Here is a 9,887-nt window from a genome sequence, read left to right as displayed (position 1 = left end):
AGCCATTTGACCGTGAATCCCAAGACAAGAAAGAATCACCTATGTCAAATTTATATGTATAGATATACACACACACAGAAACAGGATTCTTTCAGTTTCCATCTACCAAATCCACTCACAAGGCTTTGGTCAGCCTGAAATTATAGCAGAAGACACTTCCCCAAGGTACCATGCAGTGGGACTGAACCCAGAACCATGTGATTGGGAAGCAAACTTCTTACCACATGGCCACACTTGGTAATGTATTTTAAAACTTGGTGCTAATAGTATGGAAAGTAAACAAAATATATTCTCCATCTTCACACACACACACACACACACACACACACACATAAACAAACACACACAGAGGAATGCCTCACACACACAAAAAAACAAAACAAATAAGCTTCATCATCTGAACATTTAAAGATGTTTTATTTAAAGATGTTTTATTTACAAAATTGAGCTGTAAATTATTTTTGGTAAATATCTTAAAACATACAATCGAAAAAGAGAAAAGCAAATTTACAATTTTATCATACTCTGTTTATGGAAATAAACCAAACATTTGCGGTTGCTCTTACAAGTAAGAATTGTGTACATTAATAAAAGAAAAGAAAGTCAAAATTTTTAAAAAGTCTTTAATATAAAAAATGCGAGTAAAATGAAATGTCTTTAGGGAGATTTTTGTTGAGTTATTTTGACAGATATAAACCAAAACCATGTCAAAAGGCATAAAATATGTTAATATTTGTACAAAAGCGCTTTCTATTACGTTTCCAACTTCCAAATGGTGGGCTTGTCGTTGACATTTCGGTTCTTGTTGAACCTTAACCTGAAATGAGTGAAAATATCGAAGATAAATTGCAAAACTACTTTGAATTTACTCTGCAATAGATAAAATATAGATTTCTTTCATATAAGAGTACAAAATTATAAAGAGGATGTGTAGCCAATTTAATTGATCTGAAGACATTCCTGGTTCTTATCCTATTTTGTTTAAGTAGGGGATTTATGCTCAATATGCTCAGTGAAGGCACATGCACATGGCTCACTGGTTAGAGTGTCAAGCTCACAATCATGAGGTAGTGAGTTCAATTCTCTGACTGGGCTGTATAGTGTGTTCTTGCTCCAGTTCATTCCGCTGTAGAAATGAGTTGCAACATCACTGGTGCCAAGCTGTATTGGCCTTTGCCTTTCCCTTGGTGGCATGGAGAGGGGAGGCTGGTATGCCCGAGTGACTGTTGGTCTTCCATAAAACAACCTTGCCCAGACTCAGAAGATAACTTTCTAGGTGCAAACCTATGGTCATACATGACCAAACGGAGTCCTTCCTTTATGCTCAATGCATAAAGGCAAGGGAAATTACATATCAAACAGAATTTAGCAAAAACTTCACTATTTCTGCCACTTCACTATCTTATCATTGTCATCATTTAATGCCCATTTTTCACGCTGGCACAGGATGGATGGTTTGACAAGATCCAGCAAACTGCAGTGCTGCATCAAGCTCCAATATCTGCTTTAGTATGGTTTCTACAGCTGTGTACCCTTCCTAATGCCAACCACTTCCCAATGTGTACTGGTTGCTTTTTTTTGTGCTACCTGCACTAGTGAGTAACTTGCAAAACTGGAAAAGAACAAGAAAAAGAAAAGCCTTCTGAACTAAGCGTGTGTGTGTGTGTGTGTGTGTGTAGGAGGATATTTGAGAGGTAAGAGGGGTGGTTTTATGCCAGGTATTGGGAGGTGAAAGTATGACAGAGGGACAAAAGCAAGTGATTTGCTATAGAAAATAACACGGTTACCCTGAATTACATAAGGGTGGATGGGAGAAGTTGAGAAGGAGATAAGATGGTAGTGATGGGATGTCAGAGCAAATCCTCAAGGAGTAAGAAAGGATAGATGCAGTCAGAGGATCAGGAGTGGAAGGTAATGTGATAAGAATATAAAGGGAGAGTAGCAGATGGTTAGAGATGAGGATAAAGGACTGTTATTAAAAACAAAGAATATAATTTTAACAGTTTAAAAACTCATGCAATTTCAGAATCAATGACTGAAAATTTAACATCTGAAGAAAAGAATGAACAAATTTTAAAATAACAGTTTTTTTACCCCAATATTGTACTACCCTAAATTATGCATGCATTGATAGAGGTAGAGCATAATCGTTACCAGCGTTGCCTTCTTGCACTTGTGCTGGTGGCATGTTAGAAAATCATTCGAGCGAGGTTGTTGCCAGTGCCGCTGGACTGGCTCCTGTGCAGGTGGCACGTAAAAATCACCTTTTGAGCATGGCCGTTCCCAGTACTGTGTGACTGGCCCTCGTGCCAGTGGCACGTAAAAGCACCCACTACACTTTCGGAGTGGTTGGTGTTAAAAAGAGCATCCAGCTGTAGAAACTCTGCCAGATCAGATTGGAGCCTGGTGCAGCCATCTGGTTCATCAGTCCTCAGTCAAATCGTCCAACCCATGCTAGCATGGAAAGCAGACGTTAAACGATGATGATGATGATGACATAAGTTCTAAGTCTTATTCTATGAAGACAAAATAGTTATGGCAATGAAAATTGATCATTTAATGGTTCATCAACTACCACTGATACAGACTTGTTTAAGCAGAGATACCAACTATAGAATTTTGTCAGGATGAATAAAATAAAAGTATAATAAAGTAGTTAATAATAACCTTACCTTTTAAGATATAGGTTTGATATCAATGTGGAATAACAACATTGATTTATAAATTACTTCGTTTTTCTTGTTGTTAAGGTTAAACTGTCGGTAGCCTGTAAGTAAGAAATATTTAAGCATTCAATCATTTTAAATCCATTCATATATATTTTAATGGCTCTGAGTAAGCTATAAGATGTTGCACAAGCACCTCAGTTACATGTGCACTGTTCCTTATTGCAGAAACAGCAGTCAGCTAATGAAGGTGATTATGTAACTCCTGTTCTTTTGTCATTTATTAATTAACATTGCACTCTATACTCACCTAATGCTTTTTAAAGTGTAAGCATATTAAGTATATTGAGTTGCAACAAATGGTTATTAGTATCACTATGCCGAAGTGAAATCATCATATATATGTGTATGTGTGATAAATACATTGGTATATAGCATGGCAAACATTTGTTTTCATTGAGGTTAAGGTTTTGAATTTCTGGCAGTAAAATATCAGGATTACCGCAAAAAGTTTATTCCCCTCTCTCAAAGAGGAATTTCCAAAATGGACCAAATAAATAAATGGGTTTATCGGTAGGAGTACTCCTTGTAGTGCTATCGTGGTTGAGAAGATCTAGAGACCATGAAGCTTGACTGGTTTGAGATCCAAAAGAACTTGCAGGCAATAGAATACATGATGTCGTCTTCTTTTCAAGTGGATGTACTGCACGTGTTGCTATTATAGGATGATGCTTTTGACTTATGGTATTGGATGGTGATTCCATCCAAGAGTTGCAGTTTGTTGTCTTCATTGTACAACTACATTATTGCTACAAGTGTTTCTGAGGTAGTGGAATTTGGCTATGTGAGGAATGCAAGGATAGGAGGATAGCTAAAAAGATAACTTTTGTCACCTGTATAGTTGTCTTAGGAGGGCCAGAGGTAAAGTCCATTTTAGTTTAAAGGTAGTTAGCTTAGAATTGGAAGAACTCTCTTCAAATGGTTAACTTAAAGTATCTGAATGTTTTTTTAAAATTAATTACTTTACCTCATTACCATTATATTTTAAATGAGTACAAACATGTAGGCTAACTGTTGCTTGAATAACTTACCTTCTTGCATACAGTTGAATGGAATTGTGAAATAACCAATGAAATCATCTCCTCCTAAGTCATAATCTTTGACAGAGAAACGAAGAATACATAAATCAGGGTGATTGATTCTGAATTCAAAGTCTTCATCCCATCTAGGATTGAAACCTACAATAATATTCAAAATAAACATTACATTTGACAGAATAATCTGAATGCTAAAGGATTAAACCTTTTCATCCATCATTATGACCAAAAATATTGGAAAGTACTGAAGGTTATCAGTTTCCATAGATTTAAGCAGTTTGACAGAACAGCGTTTTTTAATTAAGATATATAATCTCAACTCACCTGATGAGAAATGTTTTTATGAATAATTTTTGAACCTTAGTAATGAATAAATAACAAATCAGTCCCAAATTACCCAATATTTTTGGTACCCAATATTTTTGGTACAAAGCACTTTCACATGGCACCTCTTTTAGGGCTGGTTTGATGACAGTTTTTGCCAAAAATATAACAAGTGCAGTGATGATATTTAAAATGATGATTCTCAGATTTTTGAGGTAAAGCAAAAATATTCACCTCCTGAAGTCTGTGAATGAGTAAGTAAAGTTGCTCAATTTTAAAACATATTATTTACCATTGTTCCTGATGACTCTGGTCTTCTTCTCAGCTTTGTCTTCATCCATTCCATGAACCTCAATCTTAACAATGGGATCGATAACCTCTCCTTTAAAACTCTCTGATGGCTTTGGTAATTGGTAAGCACTGATTATCTGAAGTTAGAAAAAGAAATTTTAAGCTTCTCCTTCTCTCTTGATTTTATATTTGTTAAAATTAAAAGTATTAAGAAGAAATAAAAGTGCCATTGAGTTTCCTTCTTTCAAGTCTTTTAAAAATACTTTGAATATATATCATCAACATCATCATTGCTTTGACTTCTGCTTTTCCATTCTTACATGGGTCAGATGGAATTTGTTGAGATAGATTTTCTACAGCTGGAAGCCCTTCCTCTAGCTAATTCTTACCTGTTTCCAAGCAAGGTAATATTTCCCACCCCCATACCTAAACATGTTTTTCAAGAAAGGCTGGAAATGAACACCCTCACATGATGTCCAAACAAGGGTACATACATATATAGATACACGACAGACTTCTTTTAGTATTCATCTTCCAAATTCAGCCACAAGTCTTGTATTTACAAAGAAACAAGTACTTCATACATAAAGTAAGGTTTGTATACTTTATTAGATACTGAGGCTAGTACAATCATTGCTCTGAATTTCTCATTGCTGTTTGACTTATGCTGAAAATGTGTTCTGTTTTATCACTATTGTTTCAATAATCAACAATGTGAATCTCAGCATAATGATTTGAGAAGCATTCTACCCAAAGGATTCTTTAACCTAATATTTACAGGCTATTATTTATAGCTTTATCTATATTGAGGTTCACCATTATCCAAAAGAATTATGTCATATATATAAGTATTTACAGAAACTTGAAAGGGAAAAACTTGGTCAACCCTGTCAGTCTTCTACTATATATCCTGATTGACAACTACATTATGCATGAATTTTGGTAAAGAGAGACTGTACAAATATATACACACACACACACACACACACCATATAAAAAGTGCCCATGCTGGTGCCACACGAGAAGGAAACAATGTTGGTGCTATGTGAAAAGCACCCAGTGCACTTTGTGAAATGGTATGCATTAAGAAGGGCATCCAGCTGCAGAAACCAAGCCAAAACAGACTAGAACCTGTTCAGCTCTGGTCAAACTGTTCAACCCATGCCAGCATATCTATCTATATACACACACACACACATCTATATATATATATATATATATATATATATATATATATATATATATATATATATATATATACACACACACACACACATATACACATCTATATACTGTACTGCTCCAAATGGAGGATACTTTGAAAGTAATAAAAGTGTAAACATGTAAAACCAAGTGAGTAAAATAATATCACAAAATTCTGGTTTCTTTTGGGTACCCTCTTATATATAAGGAAATTTGAATTAGAGGTGCAATTCCTCCAACAGGCTTCTATACAGTTTGTGTATCTCCAATTTCACTTATGGGTTCACCCAAACTACAGGAAATGACAATTGCCTAAGCTGCCACACAGAGGAATCAGACCTGAGATGTTGGGGTTATGAAGCAAACTTTTTAATCATTCATTCATACAGTGCCTACACATACACACAGGTTTGAAATTAATGATGTAAATAACAAAAAAGAAGACAAAGGGGAAAAAGTGAAATTATTAGTTCAATGCTGAATGAAAAACTGAGAAAGTGTCAATGTTTTGAGTGGAAGCTCTTCTTCAGAGAGTTAGTAAGAAGAGAGAGAGAGAAAATGAGTAATGAAGAAATATGTTTTGTATCATGTTAGAAATATGCATGCATACATACATACATACATACATATATATATATGCACATACACACTCATACACTTGCTTCTAAAAAATTTTAACACCTCTTACCTTTATGGACAATAATTTAGCTTGGGACGGTTCTACTTCAGATTTACCTGGTGTAAATGAAAATGAATAATGTAGAATATTGGAATATTATAAAATATTGAATAATGCACAATACTGGGAAATGATATAAAATATTGAGAAATGATGTAAATATTGGAGTGAGAGAATAGAAGTAGTGAAGCAAATGGTTAAAAATTCTTGAAACAGAGTTAACACCACTAACCCTGTAACATTTATTTTTTAAAATTCTTGATGCTTTAAATTTGAAGATCTTAGAAGAAAGTCCTAATATTGAAAGCTACAGTTGCTTTAGGGATATTTTCACATTTGAACATGATTAATACATTAAAAGGTACTGAAATGCCAGAATCATTAGCACGTTAGACAAAGTGGTTAGTGCTATTTCTTCTGATTATTGTTAGTGTGCTGGACAAAATGCTTAGTGGTATTTTGTCCATCTTTATGTTCTGAGTTCAAATTCCACTGAGGTTGACTTTGCCTCTCATCCTTTTGGGGGTCAATAAAATAAGTACCAATAAAATAAGTACCAGTTGAGTACTGGAGATGATCTAATCGACCTACCCCTCCTCTGAAATTGCTGGCCATGTGCCAAAACTTGAAAGCATTACTATTATTTTGAGCTTATTGTGTACAGTTCTCAGGTGCACTACAACTCATTGGGAAAAAGAAAACATGGGACAGAAAGCAGCAATAAGTCAGGCAAAGATGAAAGTCAAAAGTTCAAGCACAGGACACAGAATGAAACACAAAAAGATAGAACAGAAAAAGAGTCATACACAAGAAAAGGTGCAGAACAATGTGAATCTCAGGAAGTTTGAAGTTGCGGAACATTTGAAAATTTCAGTGTCCTGACAGCTAAAAATTAAACATGGGTATTTTATTCCATACCCTGATAAATCTGACTGAAAAAATATTTCTAAAAGTAATGGTTGCTGTGCTGTTGCTTGATTTTACAATTGTGTCCAAGAGTGGTAGAAGTTATTGTTTCAAAATTTATCAAAAATGAAGAATTAGACCAGTGCTTCTCAGCCATTTATTTTACCTATGGATCCCTTTGATTCCTATTTCACTCTACTGGACCTCCATAGCCATTCTATTTTTTGAAAAATTTCCATTATATTTTTATAATTAAATATTAGGAATTGCATAAAAAAAATTAAAATATTTTGAGTATTGTAAATGTATAACCAATTTAGTGCATGTAAATTTTAACAGCAAAATCTTATGTGGAACCTGGTTGAGAAGCACTAAATTAGGCTGAGCATTACTCTTATACAGTACCTAATAGTAAAAAGTCTGGTTTCAGAAGATATCCACATCCACCATTATCCAAGAATTTTCCCAACAAGAGTTGCATGGGCATGTCTTCTGTTTGGTAGTTAAGTGCCACTGGAAATAATTTGGAAGATGAATGTGAAAATTATATACAAGTTGTACTAAATGTAAAGACTAAAAAGTTTAGAATGGTACAACAATGCACTATAGAACAAAAAATGGACTATATACCTGTTGTAATTTGGTTGTCTATAGTCCGATGATATTTCGGAATTACAATTCCTTCTTCAGATCTTCTTAGCTGGAGTCTCTGCTATAAACTTATAGCAGAGTTTATAGCAGAGACTCCAGCTAAGAAGATCTGAAGAAGGAATTGTAATTCCGAAATATCATCGGACTATAGACAACCAAATTACAACAGGTATATAGTCCATTTTTTGTACTATAGTGCATTGTTGTACCATTCTAAACTTTTTATTCTTTACAAACAATACACAATGCTTCAAGCGAACTACAATACTGTACTAAATGTATATTATTTGGCAAAACAAGTGTTATTAAGTTATGTACAATATGATACAATGGATAGCTCGATAATGCATGTTACAGTGGAAGGAGATGAATGGGTGCAAGTGTTTAGATACTGATGATTTGGTGCAAGAGAAAGCGAGGCACAATAGAATAATTAAAGTATGAAATGATACTGCATTTATAACACTGTAACACGATTTTTGTCCTTGGGTAGCAACTGTTATTTCCTATTTGCTTACCCCTAGAAAGAGTGCAAATTGGCTAATATTTCCTTTATATTTTGTTTTTGTTACATTTATTCAAACCTCCAAAGAACCCCTCTCAGCACATGGCTATGATGATCCCCCACTACTCCTGTTCATGATTAGAGATGCAACCAGATGTCAACCAGTAAGGGATATGCTCAAGTGCTTAAGGTCAAGCAACTGACAAGCAAATCTGTGGTATTGAGCAGAATATTTGCTATAACAATCATTCTGCTTTAGCAACTCAGTGCTGAATCTGTCTGAAATGTGATGGAAAATGAGCCAGTTTCAAAGCATTGATGTCCTGGTCAAAAAAAGCAAATTTTGAAGGGAATAGTAATTTCCTTTGATTTATAGATAGAAGCAAATAGAAAATAACACTTATTGACCAAATACAAAAATGAATAAATAAACAAATAAAAATTGTTATGGAGTGTAATGAAACTGATATTTATTTTAATGAATTAGTCAATCAACGAGGATCAGCACTCAAAGTCTTTGTAGGCCGGTCACTTTCCAGACTGGTTAAAAAAATGAATGCAATTGATGTCCAGTTCAAAGACTTGTAAGTCATCAATGTCTTCAAGGAAACCATGAACGAGGAGAAAATTCCAAGTGGTTTATAACCATCAAGGGAGGAATGGTCCAGCAAAGTGTTCAATGTGGAACCTGGGAGAGGAGTGAAGTAGAACAGGGGAGGTTTATGTTTGTATCACTCAACCGTCTTAAAAAAGGAAAGATACATTAGATAATGTAGTTCTTCATATTTTGTCTGACAAAAAAGGAGGAGAGAAAGGAAAAGAAAGGGTAGCCATTGTTGGAATGATTTTCCTTTTAAGTCTGGCACAACAACAACATTAACATCATCAATATCTACTTACCAACTTGGCAGCCAACATTCCACATCATTACTGGTGTATAATTACTGGAATCGGTACGAAGACCAGCAGGGTATGTTCTAACCATAATTGCTTTGGTCAGCTTACGGTTGTCTTCAATTACATTATCTTCCAATAAGTTACACATTTTCATCTCTCCAATGGAAGTCATTTTGAAAGGATCACCTGGAAAAAAATAATTTCATTAAATTACTCAGCTAATTTGAAAAAAAAAAAAGAAAAAAATCCATCTCAAAGATGAGAACGTTACTGATGATGAAATGTGTTCAATGTACGCCTATTGCTTTGGTTGTCAAAGAGTAGCATTTAATTAATGGGCGTTGTATAGGGCAGGGGTTTTCAAACTGTGGTCCGCGAACCATAGGGGGTCCGTAGACAGCAAATGCTTTTTATGGGCAATTTGATTTTATATATATGTTTTTTAATCGAAATCTTTTAATTGACAATAAACCTATTTGTTAAATACTGTTAAATAAATAAATGTAATATATGTTATTTTAAGCAAATATTTATGTATAAATTTCATGAGCGTTTATAAGGGGGTCCCTAAGGTAAAGCCTGAAATATAAAGGGGTCCGCAAGTCAAAAAGTTTGAAAACCCCTGGTATAGGGTATTAAAATCATTTTCATAGGTTTATGGTGGATAC

General features: G+C 34.5%; 1 protein-coding gene across 6 annotated transcripts in view; it reads right to left on the bottom strand.

The window, feature by feature from the left end:
* Positions 1-393: 393 nt before the first annotated feature.
* The window catches only part of LOC106880478 (1-phosphatidylinositol 4,5-bisphosphate phosphodiesterase delta-4), a 142,682-nt gene continuing 133,188 nt past the window's right edge, over positions 394-9,887 (bottom strand). For all 6 annotated transcript variants that reach the window (XM_089361688.1, XM_089361686.1, XM_089361687.1 and 3 more), the window contains 7 exons: positions 9,223-9,405; positions 7,572-7,679; positions 6,270-6,316; positions 4,380-4,515; positions 3,758-3,904; positions 2,673-2,767; positions 394-817 (listed from right to left, as the gene is read on the bottom strand). In XM_089361688.1, the coding sequence (XP_089217814.1) occupies positions 2,676-2,767; positions 3,758-3,904; positions 4,380-4,515; positions 6,270-6,316; positions 7,572-7,679; positions 9,223-9,405 (713 nt within the window). In that variant the 3' untranslated portion in view covers positions 394-817; positions 2,673-2,675. The remainder of the gene's footprint in view (positions 818-2,672; positions 2,768-3,757; positions 3,905-4,379; positions 4,516-6,269; positions 6,317-7,571; positions 7,680-9,222; positions 9,406-9,887) is intronic.

This window comes from Octopus bimaculoides, chromosome 13 (assembly GCF_046866305.1).
Source record: "Octopus bimaculoides isolate indiv1 chromosome 13, ASM4686630v1, whole genome shotgun sequence".
Taxonomy (NCBI): domain Eukaryota; kingdom Metazoa; phylum Mollusca; class Cephalopoda; order Octopoda; family Octopodidae; genus Octopus; species Octopus bimaculoides.
This window is presented reverse-complemented; position numbering and strand designations above follow the sequence as displayed.